The 23,500-nt window shown below is 38.8% G+C and overlaps 1 protein-coding gene across 1 annotated transcript in view; it reads right to left on the bottom strand.

Annotated features, from left to right (window-relative positions):
• LOC124613136 (PMS1 protein homolog 1-like) overlaps positions 1-23,500 on the bottom strand; it is a 122,595-nt gene that overhangs the window by 24,009 nt on the left and 75,086 nt on the right. Inside the window, exons 7-10 of the mRNA XM_047141753.1 lie at positions 16,834-17,799; positions 13,164-13,302; positions 12,772-13,081; positions 5,922-6,116 (exon numbers count right to left, since the gene is read on the bottom strand). Of these exons, the coding sequence (XP_046997709.1) occupies positions 5,922-6,116; positions 12,772-13,081; positions 13,164-13,302; positions 16,834-17,799 (1,610 nt within the window). The remainder of the gene's footprint in view (positions 1-5,921; positions 6,117-12,771; positions 13,082-13,163; positions 13,303-16,833; positions 17,800-23,500) is intronic.

Genomic DNA, 23,500 nt, shown 5'->3' with positions numbered 1-23,500 from the left:
TTGAAAAAATAGAGACTGTTGCACTATTTCTGCAATACAACGTGTAGCAGAAAGGATACAGAAAACTTAAGAGCAACCTATACATCTGTAAGAAGGGCCATGTATGATGCTTTTAGGTGATAGTAGGTGAAAGATTTATCAGAAAATCCACTAGACATTGGGTGGAAGGTTTGGAACCAGTCTAGTGTTGAAACTGAGGACATCAGACAAAAGACAATTACTGAATTCTGGATTTAAAAATATTTTTACACGTAAGGACATAACAGTATAAGTGTTTGACCATAATAAATGAGATATACTGAAATAACCATAATAAATGGTATTGAAGAGTAATTAAAGACCACTCACAGAAAATAAGGCACAGGCTCTGTGGAAATTCAACATTCAATATGTTGTAGAATTAGCCTCGTTCCTCACTCACATTTATCAAAAATCTGAAACACAGTAAATATTCCTGCACAACTGGAAAAGAGTTCTGGTCACTTCTGTTTCAAATCAAGTTAAAATGATGTATGCAGAAAAATACAGACCAGTTATTTCAAATTATCAGCATGGGTACATAAAGAAACACACGTGTGAAACACAGCTTGCACTACTCTCACACAATATTTTGCAAATAGCAGATGCAGGTGAACAACTAAGTTCCCTCTTCCTACATTTCTACAATGCAATGAACTTTCAATCACACTAATTATCTTCATAGATATTTGATTAGCTTGAAGAATTTTTGACTAGTAGAACTGTTAAGAGTTAAAGTTAAGCAAGTGGATAACAGCTCCTATACTTGTTCTGATTTTGTGACTAAATTATCTTTGACATTTCTGTTATTTAAAAAGACAGTGAAGAGACAAGAAGCTTTCATTCTGTTAAAAGGTGTAGTTAGTTTCTCTTCTTTAATGGTGAAAACAGTTTTTCTTTCAACAAATGTTCATGTGTGTAGTATGACTGCTTTTCCACTATAACAATAACCAAGTGTACAATAATGGACAACAAATATTCAACAGAAACAAAACATTGGACATATGTCAACAGAAACATATGAAGAGCACTAATATTCTCAATAGAAGTAAATAATTTCTCTAGAAGAAAGAAAATGTTGATAAGTTTTCAGATGGGTCCTTGTTCAGAACTAAGAAACACACATACACCTGCTGGAAGAATATAGTTACACAGGTGTAATAGTGTATAGTGTATCCTCTTAGTCTTGAAGGAGGAATCTTCCAAAAGCTTGGCAACTCTTCCTGTCTTGTTTATGTGCCAATTAACCACACAACACCTAAACTATGTCATGATTTGCTACCTTTAGTCCTTCCATTATTTCCATTCCATCAAGGACTTTCTACTGTCCCATTTACGCAGTTTATCACATACTGCAGTAGCACTGTCAGATCATTCACTGGATCATCATAAGGAAACACAAAATAACTTGACTTTAACAGCTTCTCCAGCTGGTGTAGTAGCAGCTATCTTTAAATCTGTATAAATATAAGAGAATTCCAGTAATAAATAGAAAAAAACCCAATAGTATTCAATGACAAGATTAGTGGAATATTCCTTGTGCTTGTTGCACTGTTGAAATAGTAATAGATGATACTCTGAAGAGACACGAAATCTGACAACCGCACAAGATCAACTGTAGGGAAGGTGAATAGAGAGCTAGGATTTGTTAGAAGAAGTCTGGGAAAGTGCACAGCATCTTTTTAGATAACTACATATGAAGTACTACAGGGTAGTGTGACCTATTCTAGAGTACTGCTCCAGTGTTTGGACCCTTTAGCAAGTAGGCAGACGACAGACATTGTATAAACACAAAAATGCGTATTTCAGGTTGCATCTAGTTGGGATAAGCCCATATCCTCAGGGAACTAACTGAGATCTTTGCAGGAAAAGCAGGGCAAATGTTGGGAAGTGTTTTTTTGATGAAGACTGCAACAATTCTGCTGCCACCAACATATATCTTACATATGAATTAGTGCAAATAGGTAGTATACTGACAAGGGAGGTCTCCAGGGGTGGGATCAACTTTTTGAAACCACCTATGTGGTGTTGTAGTTCAGTGTCCCAGTTATCAGGGTGGGATCAACTTTTTGAAACCACCAACATATATCTTACATATGAATTAGTGCAAATAGGTAGTATACTGACAAGGGAGGTCTCCAGGGGTGGGATCAACTTTTTGAAACCACCTATGTGGTGTTGTAGTTCAGTGTCCCAGTTATCAGGGTGGGATCAACTTTTTGAAACCACCTATGTGGTGTTGTAGTTCAGTGTCCCAGTTATCACACCTTGCAAGGCTGCAACCATTCACCCTGGTGGGCCACTATTTGTTAGTAATCTACCAAACTCATTTTTCATGATCCGCTACAGCCTTGCAAATAGGAATGATTTTCAGAATGGTGCTGTAGCCTATTGGTTAAGTTATTTGGTTGGTATATTCAAGGTTGTGGGTTTGATTCCCCCAGGATTTTCTATCAAAATGACTATAATGATTATTTTTTTCGAATTAATTGGTGTACACACACACACAGACACAGAGTTAGGTGTTAAAGTCAGTAGTAATGAAATAACTAAGATTACAGTAGATGATAATGTTCTTGTAAACCCAGCTCAAATATCAGAGTGTTGAAATGAATTCTTCATAAATGTAGCAAAGTCAGAAGTTGATGTAGCAGGATATCAGAGTAAAGTAATCCCCTTTGGACTCAACCAAGAAGCTGAATATCTCAAAGATTTAAAAAAAGTCACAATAAAGGATGTGAAAAATGTTATATTGTCATTAAAAAATAAAAATTCTGCTGGGTGGGATGGGACACCAAGTAAAGTGATTAAAGCAGTATATGACATAATAGCACCCCTGCTAGCTAAAATAGTCAACCAATCTTTTGAACAGGGATGCTTTCCTGATGTGTTAAAATATGCCGAAGTGAGACCTCTGTCCAAGAAAGGGTTGAGGGAAGATATGGGAAACTACCGCTCTATTTCTATTCTCCCAATCCTATCAAAAGTGTTAGAGAAAGTAGCTGCAAATCAGATCAAAAATTTTATCGTAAAAAATGATATTATCGTAAGTAACCAATTTGGATTCCAACAAGGAAAAAACGCACTGGATGCAGTAAATAACTTCATTGAGAAGATATGCAAATCATTGGATCAGAAGAGTAAAGTCGCACGTATCTTCTGCGATCTTTCAAAAGCATTTGACTCGGTGAACCATGACTTGCTTATCTACAAATTAAACAAATATGGAATTAAGGACAAAGCTCTGAAATGGCTCACATCATACTTCCACAACAGAAAGCAAAGGGTAAGTGTCACATCAAATGCAGTGAATTATTATTCCAAATGGAGTACAGTATCACAAGGTGTGCCTCAAGGCTCCATTTTGGGGCCAATCCTGTTCCCATTCTATGTAAATGACTTGCCCATAAATATAAATTCCCCATCAGTTCTGTTTGCGAATGATACTTCTGTTTTAATTGAAGATGATGCAGAAAAAATTCAGAGCTCCATTGTGAGCACAATTGGTACTCTAGAAAACCGGTTCCAGTTAAATGGCTTGAAACTGAACATTGCAAAAACCAATATGGTGCATTACAAAACCAAACATTTGAAATGTGTGGCTCTTAAAATACATCATCACAATCACCCTATGGAAGAAGTTAACACAGACAAATTCCTAGGACTAAATGTGAACAACAACTTAAACTGGAGTACACATATTGAGTTCCTATCAAATAAACTAAGCAGCTTTGCATTTGCAGTGCAAATACTAGCACACTCTACTGACATGAGTACACAAAAAACAGCACATCATAGTTATTTTGAATCTGTCATTAGGTATGGTATCATTTTCTGGGGAAATTCAAGTAGTGTATCTCGAATACTGAAACTGCAAAAGAAAATTATAAGATACATGTGTAGTGCACAACAAACAGAATCTTGTTGCCCATTATTTCGGAACCTTAAAATCCTTACAGTTCCCTCCATATACATTTATGACATTATAATCTTTGTACACAGCACACAAAAATTATTTGAGGAAAATCATTTTAACCACACATACAACACAAGAAATAAATTTTTTTTTTTTTTTTTTTTTTACCCACACATCATTTGAAATTATATGCACGAACTCCACAGTATATGGGGATGACAATATATAACAAGCTAATGGGCAAAAAATATTTAATATGAAGCCAGAGAGTCTAAAAATAAAGCTACAGCAGATTCTGTGGGAGAAATGCTACTATTCAGTAGAAGAATTAATAGAGGATGACATGATAATTTGAGCAAGGGGTAATTAATTGTTAGTCTTTAATTGTATGTGTAACAAAACTGTATTATTATTATGATACCATTTGTTAAAAACAGTTGTTGTAATTAATTGTTAGTTTTTTTTATTGTATGTGTATTTTTATATTGTATTATTGTTATGGTACCATTTGTTAAAATCAGGTGCTGTATGTATATGGTAAAACTTTACCAAAATTTTGACGTGTCTCCTCTACCTGAATCAAATTATTTAGATTATGTACATTATGAGGCTAATAAACCACAATTCACACATGCACACACACTCTTTGCTGAATCAGTTTTTTCCTGTTATTCTTTTTTCATTTTGAATCTTTGCTCAAACAATTCTAATTATTTTAATGTATTTACTTTGATTTAATTTCTTCCTTTTCATTATGTTATATTTGCTTCTGTGTTGTTGCAATCATTATTTGTATTATTTGCTTTAATTTCATTTTATTTATAACACCTTCTTTCATTTAATTCTACAGTAGCATTATTTTGTATGAGGCAAGAAGAACTTTTATGATAATAACCATCCAAAAACATGTACATGTCGTAATGAAAAACAGTTCGATCATCGTTTTAAAACTTTAAATATAATGATAGATAAACAAAAATAGTTAAAAATACATTGATAAAGATACTAACGGAAAAAATATGAAAGGAATTAAAAAATGAGAGCGAATAAAAAGGTTAACACAACGATTAAAATGCTACTAGATACAAGTATAGATGAAAAATAAAAATATTTAAACCAGTTAACAGAATAAAAATAATGATCAAAGTCATGTTGATAAATGTGTAAAAACAATGAAATTTTAAATGGTGCGCGGCTGGACTCAAAGCCACAATGTTTAGCATTGTAGCCCATCAATGTGTCTGCTACGCTACAGTACCATTTCAAAACTTGGTACTACTTTCAAGGCTCTAGCATACTATGAAAAATTCATTGTTGTCAATTACTAGAAAATGAAACAAGTTGATCCCAGCCCTGATGATCTCCCATAGTGAGTCATACACACAACCATTTATTCCTCATCCTGTAACCAAATAAAATAGGATAGAAAATCGCTAATATTAGTATAAACTATCTTCCATCATGCATAGCACTGTGAGGAGTAGTGCTATGTATGTATATAAAGATACAAATCAAAGCATGCGAATCTTACCAATACATTCTTTCTCATTTTATGCTGTAAGTACAGTATTTTGATTAAATAGTCACACTGTCATCTCATATTCAAAAGAACACAAGTACTATTTAAGAGCCTTAAATAGAGGATACTGCATGTGCATTTAACTCAACAAGCTGAACTCTTCATTATACGATGATGTATTACTTTTAGTGCCCAAACTGAAGCCTCAAATCAAAATCACTTAGTACTGATCATATTCTACTTTTATAATTAAAATTGTGTCTACACTGGCCCTACCTTGTCCATTAATGATCTGCTTCTGAAGACAGTAGTTGCTTTTACACTGCTACTATTTCGGTTTACATTTTGTGGTTACGGCTACAAACAATAAAACTCATACTATTTAAATTTGCTTATCTCTTTCATGCGATATAGTGTGTGACAGACTGTAGCATCATACACATAACATGCGAACATAAGATGTATTACCTAGGTCTAAGAGGTATATTGTTCATAACTGGAGCCAAGGGCACTGTTGTCTCCTTCATCATTTTATGAAACTCGACAGTCTCCTGCAGTGCCCAATGCCTGATTATCCCAATCTCTCTGTTTTTCATATATAACCACACACCATGTGGTCGTATCTGGCCAATCACAAATATTTCACCAGATCCTTTGCCTGAACTGGAAATTAAATATATTAAATGAAATAATGCAATAAGACTAATGTTATTGAAATGAAAATAATCTTAAAAATTGAAAGCACCTGCAATTATTTACACACACCCATGAGAATATGGTTCAAATGGCACTGAACACTATGGGACTCAACTTCCAAGGTCATTAGTCCCCTAGAACTTAGAACTAGTTAAACCTAACTAACCTAAGAACAACACACACATCCATGCCCTAGGCAGGATTCAAACCTGCGACCGTAGCGGTCTCGTGGTTCTAGACTGCAGCGCCTAGAACCGCACGGCCACTTCAGCCGGCCACACATGAGAAGAAACTAAGTATAACAGCATGATATTCAACAGACTCAATCATTCAACATGAATAAAAAGAAGAAAACAGTGAAGTCTGAACTGAGTATCTGGCACATTTTCGAACCAGATATTTCTTCAAAATACCATAGCCATACAACTTGAGTTGAAGAAAAGAACAGCAGTCTGTGATTAAACCACAACCAAACATAGATAAAACAACACAGTAAAGATTATTGTCTCTCATATATTTTAGCTTAATGTGGAGACAACAGATAATAGATGTTGACAGACTGTCAAATGTATAAAAGCTGGTAGAGTCAATACCTTTCAAAGTATGTGCCTACTTCATAAATTTGAGAAAAATGTGAACTAACAATGGTTAAGCAGAAAAGTCACCCAGAATTCCATACCACAAGAGAATATGATACGAGGAAAACCATTGTCTCTTGCTGGCAACTCATTGCTGATTTTATTCTTGCCCCGTCCTGTAGCAACACCTTGGTAAAGGGTACTTGGTTACAATCCTGCTTGGTCTTTGTTAAGTCTCACTGCATCTAAGCCTTTACTCTCTCTCTTTTTCTTCCTTTTGCTGGACACAAGAACTCTGAACTACTGATCATACAGTTTGCAGCATTATTGTTTCAATTAGTACCATTACTTGGGCATATACAACAAACTTAAAGTCAGCCTGAAAAGCTCCAACATCAAAAAAATGTGTCTGTTCAGATCACTCGTGAATGGTATTTCTAGTAAGAATTTGATACATGACATACATAAAAAAAGTGTATACTACTAATGATCCCAAAAAGTTTAGTCATTTGTTATTGATCAGGTACCATTACAATGCAACTATGCTCCACTGAGAGGGTGATGAGATTGCCCAACACTTTTGAGGAAACAAAGACCTGGTTCTCTGTTGAATAAGCTGAAATTCACACACTTGCCAAATCACTGACATGTAAGAAACTGGACAGAGGTCCTCCATAGTGAGTCAAACGAGCTGTCAACTAGCTGATAGGTATCTTTTATTTGCCTGAACAATTGAGAAAGCCTATACAACTTCTAAGTCCTCCCACATCGGCTGTCTGAGTCACGGAAGTTCCACATAAAGAAAGTACCATTAAGATATGTCTCAAGTGCTTTTGACCTACTGACATTTTCTGTGGTACATTTTGGAAATAGGAACTTTGTTAGATACTCTGCAGTCACAAAGTGTGGTACAGATGTATTAATAGTACATTCGAACAATGGAAAGTCCAGGTTGGAACATCAACAATATTATGTAAAGAATTGATTGCTACTCACCCTAAAGATGTGGCCATAGCCTTCTTCAGAAATGAAAACACACACACGCACACACACACACACACACACACACACACACACACACACAAGCAAGCACACCTCACATTCACACATGACCACTATCTCTGGCTGCTCTGACCTGAATGCTCAGAGATAGCGAACATGTGTGTGTGAGGTGTGCATACTTGTGTGAACATGTGTGTTTTTTCCCTTTTAATGGTGCATTCGTTACAAGTTACATTACCACATATCCTGATACTCAGCAGACCTCAGTGAAATGGGACTATAAAAGGGGCAATAAGGTCAAGATGCGAGTTCGAAAGGGGGAGATAGACCAGGCCCTGGGAAATGGCACATAATTTCGGCACAAATAGGGCATGGTATGACAGTCATGCACGCATGGAACTAGTCAACTGAAAAGGTCATACACAGCAATAACTGACAACTGGCCTACACAAACGTGATCGCAAGTCTGTACGACAACCATCTTGTCCACAAAAGACTGTACAACATCACCCATGAAAGTCACTCAAAGACCAAGCAGCAATGGTTTGAACCCATCTGCTGTGAGCTGGACTGTAGCATGGTTGCCACTGCATTCGATTCATTGTACAGACACCCCAAAACCCACAGATTGCGATGGATTTATCAACACCATCACTGCAAGGGTAGGCAGCAAAATGTGGAATTTTCAGATAAGTCCCCCTTCAATGTGTCCACTGTGATTGTGTATCAACAAAGATTCCCCAGATGAAAATATCCAGGTCCTCTGTTATATTACGAGGCTCTGTTCATAGCATATGAGGGCTGCAGACCATACTCAATTCTCCACAAGCGAGATCTTGAAGAATTCTGCAATCCCTATCATTTGTGTATTGTCCTGTACCTAATCTGTTATATAAAGCTTATTTCAGTCATTTGCATTCTTCTTGGTGGTGTCATACTCACAAAGGTTTGAGGACATTCAGCAGTGCTCTAACAAATATAAAACAAGTGTGAGTCTCCTGCACAACCCGTATTATAAATAACCCCAACCTTGGTTGAGGACTACCACTAAAACCACACCAGTCACCACTAGCTTCATACAGCTGTAATGGTGTTTTTCCCTATGGTTTTGTTCTGGAAGTTCATTCTATTGGTGGGAGACAAATTAAACTGAGTGCTAGTAATAGTATAACTAACAATACACTTTATGCTTGAGAAGTTATGAATTGTTACCACAGAAGGCTAAGTTAAGATCTGGCATTTAAACACTGCCTTGTGCAACATAAAACCTGCATGATGAATTGTGTCTATAATTTTCAAGAAAGAGAGCTTTGGTGATCTGTATACACTGCGTCCATAATCAAGAACACGAAAGCCGGTAAAACTGTATCAAGTGTGTTCTATGTGCTCTCCTTGCATTTCCATGGCCACACTCTTTTATTGGTTCAATGAATGAGACTCAAAGAAAATTATATTGAAGATTAAGATCATTCTGAATAGCCAAGTACAGCCTCAACTGAAGAAAATGGTAAGGCACATTTGGAGCATGACTGAAAAGTACGTCCACCAAATATACTAATACATTCAATGCACCTTTAGCAAAAGTGTTGAAGTGGTAGTCATTTGTTGCCCTCTTCCCTAATGATATTATCCAATAAGAGAAAAGATCATGAGGAATGTGTGCAAAAGATTGGTACCACGTAAACAGCAGCAATGACACAGCACATATACTAACCCTCATTAAGGTTGATTCCAACAGAAGCTAGAAAGCTGATGGTTTATTTTACAGTATTATATAGACACATAGTGATAAAATTTTTATCAAATCGAACTTGAGTGAGAAAATCTTATGTTCAATGTAGGACACTACACTTAACACAATTCAGTAGAAGATATAACATTTTTCATCTGATGAGTACCTCAAATGCTATAACGGCTTTCATCATAGCATTCAGTTCCTTATCAGTACAGCTCACTATTTAACCCATCTTGAGATCCAATTTTGGGGAATGGAGTTGCGGTATAGCCAACAGATGGTACATGTGTTAAATCATTTCTCACCATTGTAAGACCAGTTTGGATGATGCAAGCTGTATGAATGGTGATTCTCAGGTTAAATATAAAAATACTTTATTCACAGCAAAAGTTCTCAATGAAGTTAAGCTCAGATAACAATTGAAAGATCATTCATTACCACAAGAAAGTAACAGGAACAAAGTCCGCTGGCGTTATACTATTTCTGAGGGAAGCCTCATGCCAAGTGGCTATGGGAATGGTGTCCAGGTGGATGTGCAGTGTGGCATACTGTGAAGCAGTGCAGACACGGTGCAGTGTAGAACAGTGTGTCTGGGCTGATCTCGACGAATTCTGATTCATGACATATGAGGTGTAGCCAGCTCCTGGCCCAGAACTGAGCGAGCAGTTAAATGCTGTTGCAAGAGGTTGATTCAACAATGTGCCAGTGTGAGACGGTATGGCACTGGCGAATATGGAGTGGCAGCAAAGGTGGAGGTCTTGGAGGCTCTGGAAACCCTGTGGCTTGACCAATGCGGCGACAGCATGGTGGTGCTGACGTCAGGTGCCGTGTCAGTGTGTGCTGATGAACCTGTGGACAGCAAGATAGCATTACTTGCTGTTAGAGCACGGGGGTGGGGGGCAGAAATGTGAAAGTGTGCATAAGGAGCATGTGAGGGGCACATGAGAAGTGCAGTGATGTAGGAGTACTGTGGAGGGCAGTGAGATGCCACTAGGAAGAACAGAAATGGCAAAAGCAGAAGGGAGACCACAGTGGCAGAAAGGTCTTTGCTGCAATGGGCACAGGAGCACAGAAACAACTGAATGGAAGGAGACCAGAAAGGCCGGAAGTTTGCTGCTGCTGTGTGCATAAGAGCAGTACCCAGAAGCAGGGGCCCTCGAGAGGAAGTAAACCATGGCAGCTTTGGGCAGAAGCAATGGTGCGTGTTGACATGCAGTGCTGGATCAACTATTGAAGTACAGCAATAGGTTTTACTGTAGTGGAGCCAAGGGACAAAACTAGGACCGTAAACTTCTTGCTTGGTAACATATTCCTGGTTTTACTTCTTGTTAGTGAAAAGGGTTTGCTATCGAAGAATTGGACTTAATACTAGGAGATTTGTTGCAGTTTCATATTTTTCCTGGTTAGATTACTACTGTGCATCTGCAGCGTGGTGAAACAGAGTCACAACATCAACTATATAAGAAATAAAAGTCCTCATCTAATACAAAATCTGTCATAGAAAGTCTGTAGTCGACATCAGGAACAAGTCAGAACAGTGCACATGGCAGCACTGGCACAGCTGAAATGAGGGGACATGGAGGCCAGACAGGACAACAACAGCTGATGATCCCAGGAGCTTCAACAAAATCGGACTCGAACCTCATCACCAATGGATATCCAGACGATGCCAACCTCAGGGGAAGGGCTGACCACAGCTGCAATGAACAGAACAGTGTCGGGCAAGGCTGGAGATGGGAGGAGGTTAAGTGGTGGACGAGACGAAAAGTCAGTGAAGGCACAGGGGGTACTGGTGCAAAGTCCGAGGCTGGATCAGCCCTGACACATGGGCAAGGAATACCGCCATCTCTCACAAACTGTCCCTGTTGACACTGTTTCTCCATGGTAGTGACTCCAGAAACACAATAGAAATAGCAACAGACAACATGGTATTCAAGTACACAAAGTGCAAAAATGTATACATAGTGAGACGTCATCACACAGGTAAAGTATCCAACCTGGGTAATAAAGCAATGGCAAGAGAGCATGGCAGAAAACACATCTTTATCCTCATTATCACTGTTAAGTCCCATTTTTATCCTCTACAAAAATTATTTAATCCTCCACTGCCACGGTTGAAACTCTTTTGGGTGATGCACACTGATGATTCATGATACCAAGGTTGAACTTAAGAGCACTTTATTAACAGCGCAAGTTCACAATAAAGTTAAGTTCGGATAAGAACTGAGAGATCACTTGTTATCAGCTGAAAGCAACAGAAATAAATTCTACTGGCGTTACAACAATTCTGAGGGAAGCCTCATTCCAAGTGGCTATAAGAACAGCGTCCAGGAGGACCACATGGTGTGGTATACCTTTAAGCAGTGTGGAGACAGTGCAGTTTAGAATGGAGCATCCAAGCTTGTCTCAGTGAGTTCCAATTGAAGTGGTAAGAGGTGCAGTTGACTCCTGGCCCAGAACTGAGCTAGAAGTTGAATGCTACTGCTGGAAGTTGCGCTTCACCGTAAGTATCCAGCAGGTGGAGGTATGACTGTGACCATGTGACATGCGGACAGTAATTTGTTCTTCGATAGCAGCGCCACCAGTTTCCTGAGGTGCAAGCTGCTCACAAGCATGACTGGTGCCCCTGGTGGTGGCCGTAATGAACAGTTCATCAACAAACTATTTGTACATAGTATCATGTCCACAACACGCAATGCCTTTTTGGTATTTGTAAGCAGCCTCTGGAGGAGGGAGGCCTTTGTAACAAGAGTAAGCAACCTACAGGGCGAAAGCGGTTTGCAGGAAGCTTAATATAGTCATCCAACAGCCAATATACGTTATCAATATCTGTAAAGGTTTTATTTCGGAAATATTATTATGATTTAAGGTGAAAACCAGCATTTCATGGCTTAAGAGTGTGAATTTCATACAAAACTAACACAAGCCTATATTCTGAAAAAGAGACTTGAACAGAAAATTCTACCACAAATGCCATTAGGGACCACATGACCACATGCAAGAGTGAAGGCTTCCGTGGCGTGTCAGTTCAATAAAATATGCACAAGTTACCAACTGCTTCAGTCCACAACATTTCAGGAAGCTTATTCTCTCATCCAAACATTGCTAAAGTACTGGAATGTAGAATATGCTACCAAAAGGTCGCTGATAGTGTGGATTGACACAGTAATGTAAGAAAATTTTATTACAGGTAGCACTATTTCATTGATGTTATTAAAATTGTTACAAATAACTACCATCTGATCACTGAAATTTCATGCACAGTACATTTAACAGATTATTCAAACAATAGTAAATGCAGGTTTACCTTTTGTGCTTTAATGCTATTTCTTCCATTTTTTGATTAATTTCTGTCATAGAACAAGGCACACAGCCATCTACACTATGGAGATCATCCAATGGAGGTTTCCTCATTGGCGTGGTATTCAGCATTTCTACTACACTTGGAGAACATATTTTTTCAGTACTTTTCCTAGTGGGAACATTGTGCTTCCTCTCTTCCTCCTCTCGTGCTATTTCTTCATATTTAGACTTCTCTTCATCTGTCAGTTGTTTCCAGTGCTCAACCAGAAGGCTAGCAACTTTTGTGAATGCAACACCAGGGTTTTCTTCAAGAACTACAAAATTTATATAAAAAATGTAATTACATTCTGGAATACACATTAAGGGGGACACATGCATAAGACAACAAGTACATACGTTTTGGACGCATATGTCTTGAAAATTTTGTGAATGCACTCTGCTCTTTACAGCCCATTTGACTGCTGACACTGTGCAAGGACAGATCAAAAAATTCCTTTTTACTCTTGTTCACTTTTGGCAGTAAGAGTTTAGCACCCTAAAGAAAACATAATAAAGGCTCAAAATATAAAAAAATTTAAGGTTCAAACACTATCACAACTGAAAAAACAACCAATATCTCACACCAAAAGACGGATGGGTTAACAGGCTTAATACATAACTGTGTAGGAAACTCACCATCAACAAAATAACAACAGTGATACGTAGATGCAAATAATTCAAAGAACAGTGTCAAATGCTTTTTTTTTTTTTTGTTACCAAACTTAGTAGAATATTTGAACTTCAGCACAACAGCCATTCAAGAATGTGTGTGCAAGTCCTTTACTTCTGGCAGATGAAACATCTGTTACAGGCAGTGAGCTCAAGAATCAATACAAATATTCAATGGTGTAGGCATTTGCTATTTAAATTATTTTCATTTTACTATTTTGCAAGACTATTTCCATCTACTTAAAGAAATTCCCATTACACCATAAGCTACTTTTAGTGAATGACACTTACTGATTCCTAGTTCCAGAAGGACATAGTGTTTTCAAGTAGATGTAAAAATACATTACAACATCATCATCTTGGTAAGATAGGTTAATACAAAAAATTTCACATCCAAGTTAGCTGTGTTGGCCATGAAAATATACATCAAAACTTTCTGTACTGCTATCAGTTGCTCCACATGATGTATCAACATACGTTTGTCACAGTTATTGTACAACAGACATAGTCTTTTCCAGTTTTCCTGCAGTTTTTTTTTTTTCCTTCAAATAATAATAATAATGAAAAAAATATTTAAGTTCCAAGCTTCCTTGCCAAGGAATATAATGTAGTAGATATACTCTGAGAGTAGTATTTGCCTTAAGAATGATCGTTACAAAGAGACAGTTTCAGAGACCACATAATAGCGAGTTTGGTGTAAAGTGGGAATGAGGTCACACAAGAATAAAGAATTGTATTCAACACTGATTACTTAAATGAAAATGACTTCATTGTAAATATCACTGAGTACAGCTACTACCTTAAAAATTTAAGTAAATATGATGTATGCCATAGAACACTTTTGTATTATAATATGGCCTGTGTGACAGGCAATTGAATAATTTTCTCTTTTTTAAAATGTCAATAGCTTCTTCTATCTTGTACAATGTTAATGAGGCACTAGTTCCCACAGGACTAAGACATATAAGATATATAATTAGAGGAGCCTGATTTATGTGATATGGAAGTGATCACTAATGTGATGAAGGCCCTGAGATCTTTTTACAGAAATTATGAAACAGCTTCTCAATCAGTTTTTGAGTCAGTATGAATTCTTGGAAGTATCACATTTTTAATTTCTATATCCTCAGGTGAATCTAATGAATGCTGTTTAGTTTTGTCTGGATCGCAAAGGAGTTTACTGGCTCCAAAATAATTCAATACACAGTCAAGTAATTCCTGCACTGTCCTGTCAAAAACTGAGATGTTATGATAAGAAGTATACAAGGTTGTACCGTTGGCATAACAGAGTACCCGGAATGGCAGATCAGACGCGCTCTCCGCCCCACCACTACAGCACAGTGTGTGGAGACTAAAAAGGTCACAGAGAAAGAGATAGCCAGTGCCTATATACCGTATACTGGAGCACTATCGGGGAAAATAGGACGAATATTGAGGAAACACCGAGTAGGAACTGTCTTTTGCCCACCAAACAAAACACGAGCATTATTGGGAAGTGTCAAAAACGATCTCGGTTTGTGGAAGGCCGGCATATACCAGATTCCGTGTCAGTGTGGGAAGACTTATATTGGACAGACAGTGCGCACCATCGAAGATCGTTGCCGAGAACATCAAAGGCACACCCGACTTGGGTACCCCAACAAGTCGGCGGTCACAGAGCACTGTTTGTCCGAAAATCACGAAGTGGACTACCAACATACCAGGGTCTTGACACAGACATCTAAATACTGGGACAGCGTCGTTAGAGAGGCTAATGAAATTCGTACTAGGGGCAGACTCATCAACCAAGATTGCGGCTACAACCTCAGCAGGGCATGGGAACCAGCACTGAGTCTAATTAAAAAGACGCTCAGCAAAGGAAATGAATGGGCAACTAGGGCGGACGAGGCAATTACACCGATGCCACCACAGATGCCAGCGTCTCAGCGACCGCTGACGCGGACCGTGGAGAGAACACCTCGTGAGAGGAGGGGATTTATTACAGCTGCCCGCCCTCAGGAGCTCAGTTCATCAGCACACCTGACAACGGCAACATGTCTGATTGCCAAAATATTGTGCCCATTGGACACTTTGGACCGGCAGTACACCCGTGGACTGTTCGAGCAAGAAAATTTATAATTTTCTAAGGAGATTAATGGTTGCGTATGTGAATGAAGTGAACAAGCATGTTACCAGAAAAAGTGTCATCCAACACTTGATTAGAACGAAGAATTGTCTGCCTTTATGTTCTGTAGACTTTTAATATCCAGTCTCTGCAAGTAAGATGTGGCCTGAAGGATGAATGCAATCAGGTACATGACATGAAGCAGGTTTTGCACCACTTCTCTGTTTCGGCGTACCCTTTAAAATTACGGGAAGAAAGAAACGCACCAGTGATGTATCTCATATTGGGATAAAAACTCTAAAAATCCCATGATATGAAACCAAGACAAAGAAACGAAACAGTTCTATTACAAATAAGCTCTTGCTGTTAGATGAAGAAACTCATTTATACACTATGGAGATTTCTGCATTGCCTCTGCCCAATCAGCTGGGAGTGCAGTGATGTCAGCCACCGAGCAATAAATCTAGATTGGCTTGAAAATCAATGGAAGAGCAACTGTTTACAAATCTCTGAATCAATGTAACATAACATAAAAATGGTGATCTAGAACTTTCAGGAATGCATACGTAAATCATTGTTAGGCAGCAGAAATAAATACAGATGCATTTTTTAGGACAAAATTGTGGCTAGGAAAGGAAATACTCGGAAAAGAAGAAACTCATAACACGATTTATTGCAAATCATTAAGTTTTGCATACTGTAAGTGATGGACCATTGATAAACAGATCAATGAGGAAATATCAATGCTGTGGAAGAAATTGACCTGTAGCTACAGAATGCACAGAGAACAACAAAGATTCCCTATGACACCAAGCCTGCTAGAACAATTGAACAACAAACAATGCAGTTCAATGCACTTCTTCACCTTTCCTTGCCTAATCCCATAACTGATTAATTCTGAAATAGAATCTCAGAACGATTTTTAACAAAATGACTCAGTAGATTTCTTTAATTCAAAAGTCATTCATAATCCCTGAATCTTCCAAAATTTGCTGAGAATTCATGACTTTCCAGGTTTTGTTGCCACCCTGCCCTCAACAACCGTAATTATGTTGTACAGACAGAACCGATAACCATAATACTAATATGCTGCCCATTGATTTTTGTTAGCTGACAACATGGCAGTAACTGACAACGTTGACAAAATACAAAAACTAGATTCAAAAGTGTTAATAACCACAAACCATTGTATAATAATACACATGTAAACTAATAACAAAAGAGACTAAACACACAAAAACATGCTGAGCATACCTCAACTGTACAGCCATTTTTTGTTTTAATTGAGCCTTTGCTCCACTGTTCCTTGTTCAAATCTTCCAAATTAGCAGATTTGCCCATTTTTGTAGTTTCTACAGATTTTGCTGCTTCTAATGCCTGTTTTACTCTCTCTCTTTCTCTCTGACTAGCATCTTGCTCGGGTGTATCAAACCCAAAAAATACATCCTCTATATCATCAAGCATGTTGAAAAGACTGCTTTCAATTCTGAGAGAAGTATCATTATGTATTTTAGTATGTTCTGTCATATCTGTTACTGTTTCATGTCCAACACTGTCTTTAGACTTACTAATTTGCATGTCACCTCTCTGTTCGGGACCAACAGAATCTATTTGCCCAGTTTCTCTCTCCAATTGAGTAGCTAGTACCTCTCCATTGGCGACTGTAGAGTTCTTTGGCAAATCTAGTGAGCTGTGGAGAAAATTGTATCTTGATTCAACAGTCTTCAGTTCATTATCTCCATCATGGGAAGTACTGTCTTTTATTCCTTGCAAAACGTCACAGTGCTCTGTTTCTTTATTCTCAGCACTATTCAAAAACTCAGCCATTGCAGACTCTTGGCACACACGTGCCAAACTTTCAACCACTGTCCTGTCTCCATTGTGATCTACAATATTTCCATTTGCATTTTGCGAATTCTCTGACTGCTTAGAATGTGCACCATGATCTACAATATTTTCATTTCCAATTTGGAGATTCTTTGATTGCGTAGGAAGTGCAGTGGTACTTATACTTGGGTTTTGTGAGGATTCTAATGTACTAGGACACTCAGCGATCAATTTTGAGCGTTTAATTGGCCTATCCTCTTCAACAGTGGACTGAGGTTTAAGCTTCCTGTTAATTTTGGATACAGGTTGCTTACAATTTTCTGTGTCCTCTTCTTCGTTCTGAAGTCCATAATACTCAATAAGCATTTCTTCAATAGATGATAGGATTGTGTTCTGCAAAGGACAACCATGCATTAATACACTAATCATTTACGATATAGTCAGAGTTTGAACTTACACAAAAAATAAAATACTTTTATTTTCTCTAAATAATTTAATTATTTACATTTTGCTCTAACTTTCAATATGACACTTACTTTCACTAATGTGTTTAGATTACACAAAAAGACTATATATACACCACTGAAGCGCCAAAGAAACTGGTATAGGTATGCGTATTCAAGTACAGAGATATGTAAACAGGCAGAATACAATGTTGCGGTCCGCAGTTTTTTAACTATGGGACTTAACATCTGAGGTCATCAGTCCCCTAGAACTTAGAAATACTTAAACCTAACTAACCTAAGGACATCACACACATCCATGCCCGAAGCAGGATTCGAACCTGCGACCGTAGCAGTCTCACGGTTCCGGATTGAAGCGCCTAGAACCGCACAGCCACCGCGGTCTGCAGTGCCTCCATAAGACAACAAGTGTGAGGTGCAGTTGTCAGATCAGTTACTGCTGTTACAATGGCATGTTATCAAGTGAGTTTGAGCGTGATGTTATAGTCAACGGGACACAGCATCACCAAGGTAGTGATGAAGTGGGGATTTTCCCGTGCAACCATTTATCAAGTGTACCGTGAATATCAGGAATCCGGTAAAACATCGCTGCGGCTGGAAAAAGATCCTACAAGAACGGGACCAACAATAACTGAAAAGAATTGCTCAACATGGCAGAAGTGTAAACTTTCCGCAAATTGCTGCGGATTTCAATGCCTGGTCATCAACAAGCATCAGTGTGTGAACCGTTCAACAAAACATCATTAATATGAGATTTCAGAGCTGAAGGCCCACTTGTGTACCCTGGATGACTGCACGACAACAAAGCTTTATATCTCACCTGGACCGATCAACACCGACACTGGACTGTTGATGACTGGAAACGGGTTGCCTGGTAGGACGAGTCTCATTTCAAATTGCATCAAGCAGATGGATGTGTACAGGTATTGAGATGACCTCATGAATCCATGGACCCTGCATGTCATCAGGGGACTGTTCAAGCTGGTGGAGGCTCTCTAATGGTGCGGGGCTTGTGCAGTTGGAGTGATATGGGACCCCTAATACATCTAGACACAACTCTGACAGGTAACACGTATGCAAGCATTCTGTCTGAGCACATGCATCCATTGTGCATTCCAACGGACTTGGGCAATTCCAGCAGGACAATGCGACACCCCACACATCCAGAACTGCTACAGAGTGGCTCCAGGAACACTCTTCTGAGTTTAAACACCTCCTCTGGCCACCAAACTCCCCAGACATGAACACTATTGAGCATATCTCAGATGCCTTGCAACATGCTGTTCAGAAGAGATCTCCACCCCCTCATACTGTTACGGATTTATGGACAGCCCTGCAGGATCCCTGGTGTCAATTCCCTCCAGCACTACTTCAAAAATTAGTCGAGTCCATGCAACATCATGATGAGGCACTTCTGCATGCTTGCGGGGGCCCTACACAATATTAGGCAGGTGTACAAGCTTCTTTGGCTCACACAACCAAAACACAAAACACAGATTAATGCAACAACTCTCCTCGCAAAAGTACTGTGATGTGGTTGCTGTCAGTATAAGAACAGCTCACGATTGTGTCCTCGTGCCATTGTTCTATTGCATTTAGTGGTGTAACATATCATTTTTGGTAAAGTGATGTGTAGGGAAGAATGGAAACAGTCTCTTCAGAATAACATGCTGATCAAACAATGGAAAATCCAAGACGTAATGTAACAATACCAGAGAAGGAAAGTTGCTACTCACCATATAGCAGAGATGCTGAGTCACGATAGGCACAATAAAAAGATTGTGTGAATTTTGTGAATAGAATAACATGCTGACATTCTCACTGACTATGTCCACCACAGTATAGGGTGTGGAAATGAATCAGAAAACTACAAGAGGCAGGGATATTCAATAACAAGAGTATAGAAGAGGGTTGCCACCTGTGATCACTGTCTGCAAGTCAGGACTGCATCTGTACCTATTCAAATGGATATGCAATGGGTCATGCCTAACTGGGACCCAGATAGGTTACTGCTGTAGATCTCTTTGACACATTGTCTGTTTCCAGTGGTGGGTGTTCTTATATTTTTATTGTATTGGACATCTGCTAAAAATACATAGGATTTTATCCCATTGGGAGGGCTACAGCAACTGTGTTAGTAGGTAAACTAGAAGGGGATTATTTTATGTATATGGGTTTGACATCTATCAGACATCTGGCTGAAGTTTGTTCCACTTGAAAGAAAGCAGATTAAATAAGTTTGCATTTTGCCAAATTTTTCTCAAGGTAACCCAAGTGAAAGTGCCATGAAGGAACTGAACCGGCTCTGAAGTACCTGTCATCGTAAGTGTAAAATTTACGAAATCGTGGATAATTCACGACACGAATTGCAGAGTTTCGCCCAAGTGAACTGATTTTTGGAGGAAAGCCTGATAACATCAGCGGGGAGGATATGAATTTTCCATTCCCCCAATTATTAACAATGGTGCAAATGAAATATGAAGCCGAGAAAGGCCACTGCAGAAGTTAAAAAGTTTCTCCTAGTGTACCATGGACCATACATGATTGAGAGCTCACCATATCCTAACATGTACAGGCTGGACTAAACTCAGTCCAGAAAAGAATTTGGTTATGTAACATAAGTGACTTGTAGCCATATATTAGCCAATGAAAGGTTTACTTTAGTTACCATTACTGCCAGACCTGTTGAGAAGACAGAAGCTTGATGTAATGCTAATCAGTGCATGTGTCTTGTGTACGGCTGAAAGAGTTCAAGTATGAGCAATGACAATTACATTTTTATTTTAGATTTGAAATTTCAAGCCAATGAAGGCAAGCATTATTTTTAAGGTAATAGTGGTGCACTCTTTAAGACTGTGTAACTGTGAGTACTGGAAGTAAAATAAAAGATGAAGAATTTCACTTTTTCAACACTTATAGCTATTGAGATTAGTTATAAAAAAAGGAGAGATTTTATTTTCACACAAGAGTTAATCTTTATCTCCGTAGCATTAACATAATACTGATTTCAATAGTTTTCATATGTAATAACAAGGTGCCTATTGGAGCACATTTATACTTTCCAAAAAATATAACAACTTTTATTATACATACACGATGTAATCAAAAGTATTCGGACACCTGGCTGAAAATGACTTACAAGTTCGTGGTGCCCTCCCTCAGTAAAGCTGGAATTCAATATGGTAATGGCCCACCCTTAGCCTTGATGACAGCTTTCACTCTCTCAGGCATACGTTCAATCAGGTGCTGGAAGGTTTCTTTGGGAATGGCAGCCCATTCTTCACGGAGTGCTGCACTGAGGAGAGGTACCGATGTCGGACAGCGAGCCCTGGCGTGACATCTGCGTTCCAAAACATCCCAGTAGTGTTCTATAGGATTCAGGTCAGGACTCTGTGCAGGCCAGTCCATTACAGGGATGTTATTGTTGTGGAACCACTCTGCGACAGGTCGTGCATTATGAAGAGGTGCTGATCATGTTGAAAGATGCAATCATCATCCCCGAATTGCTCTTCGACAGCGAGAAGCAAAAAGGTGCTTAAAACATTACTGTAGGCCTGTGCTGTGATAATGCCATGCAAAACAACAAGGGGTGCAAGCCTCCTCCATGAAAACCATGACCACACCATAACACCACCGCCTCCGAATTTTACTGTTGGCACTACACACGCTGGCACGACATTCACCAGGCGTTCACACCATACCCACAGCCTGCCATCGGATCGCCACATTGTCTACCATGATTCATCACTCCACTTTATACTGTTCAGTCGTCCAATGTCTACGCTCATTACACCAAGCGAGGTGTCGTTTGGCATTTACCGGCATGATGTGTGGCTTATGAGCAGCTGCTCGACCATGAAATCCAAGTTTTCTCACCTCCCGCCTCACTGTCATAGTACTTGCAGTGGATCCTGATGCAGTTTGGAATTCTTATGTGATGGTCTGGATATATGTCTACCTATTACACATTACGACCCTCTTCAACTGTCGGAAGTCTCTGTCAGTCAACAGACAAGGTCGGCCTGTACACTTCTGTGCTGTACATCTTCCTTCACGTTTCCACTTCACTATCACATCGGGAACAGTGGACCTAGGGATGTTTAGGGTGTGTAAATCTCACACACAGACGTATGACATAAGTGACATCCAATCACATGACCACTTCTGAAGCCCGTGAGTTCCGCGGAGTGCCCCATTCTACTCTCTCAAGATGTCAATGACTACACTGAGATCACTGATTTGGAGTATCCGGCAGTAGGTGACATCACACTGCACCTAATATGAAAAAGGTATGTTTTTGGGGGGTGTCTGGATACTTTTGATCACATAGTGTAAATTGAAAAGAGGAAGTTGTATATTTGTCCACTGTCAACAGCTTTAATGAATCCAGATTTTTTTTGAGAAAACAAAAAGTGGTCAAAGAAGTTATCGGATTATTGTAAGTCGGATAACTAAATGACCAATGGGTATTATATAACAAGAAAAATGTCAACATATATGGCACTATAATATTTAGAGGAATTAGTTGGGAGACCTCCCAACTGTAGTTAATGATTTGTCTGCAAATGGAACTATCAGAGAGGTAATGGGTGAGGGTTTGGGGTTCCTTTGACTGCCCTCCAGTCTACCTTTCAGTTCTGTGGCAGGGACAAAGGACAGCCTTGACTGTGGACTCATTGTCTTACCTTACCCAAGTGAGGCACTGCTATGGAAATAATTTTTACTGTCTACCTATCTATTTGAAACTAAAGGAGCAACAGTAAATAGTGGTGACAAATGTACTGTTATTCATGTCTACAATGAATCAAAAATTGATTCTCAGGCATGGGCACCAATGTTTAATGTGCACCTCCACAACATTTTAGTCATCCTTTTTTACCCATGCGAAGAGTACTCGAGCTCACAAGAATTAAGAAATGTTTCCAACTACAGTATTAGGAGATTGCATTCTTACAAAATGGTGAAATTCCAAGTAATCAGATAAATGAGGAGTGTTATGAACTCAAACCATTACTAAATGAGATAAATGTTGTGTAGGTTTAAGAGTGTCTTGATAACTTAAAATTTATGTTCTTTTTCACTGGCTTTAAAACATCTCCATATTTTAAACCAATGAAGGAGTGGAGTGGTGTCACACAGCAATTAGGTGAGATCCACTCTCCATTCCGCCTCACTCCACCTTGACTATCAAATAATTGATTGAATGTGCTACTGTAATCTCAATGTAGTTGAGTTCAAAAAAGATAATGAGTTAGGAAATATTTATTTTGTTTGCATGTGATTATTTTCATGAGCTAATATGGGCTCAAATTATGCACCACAGGAGAGAGTAAGCATAAAAGCATTGAGATACAACAGGGCCCACTGGATGGTGCATTCTCACCTGAAAGAGATGCTTGGCGTCTGGAAGCTTCTAGACATGTTGGCAAAGTAATATGGCTGTTATTTCCTCACCTTAAGATGTAGACTTCCTACAAGGACACCCCTTCTCTGCAAAACTGGAACTGCCCGTTTTTTTGAGCATGGGAAAGACACAAAGTAGTGGATAGCTTTTTTAGATCTGACAAAATCTTTTTTTAGAGCTGCATAGCAAGACTTGAGGCATGGTGCAAGAATTAACTTTATTAAGC

Source organism: Schistocerca americana, chromosome 4, assembly GCF_021461395.2.
Source record: "Schistocerca americana isolate TAMUIC-IGC-003095 chromosome 4, iqSchAmer2.1, whole genome shotgun sequence".
Lineage (NCBI taxonomy): Eukaryota > Metazoa > Arthropoda > Insecta > Orthoptera > Acrididae > Schistocerca > Schistocerca americana.
This window is presented reverse-complemented; position numbering and strand designations above follow the sequence as displayed.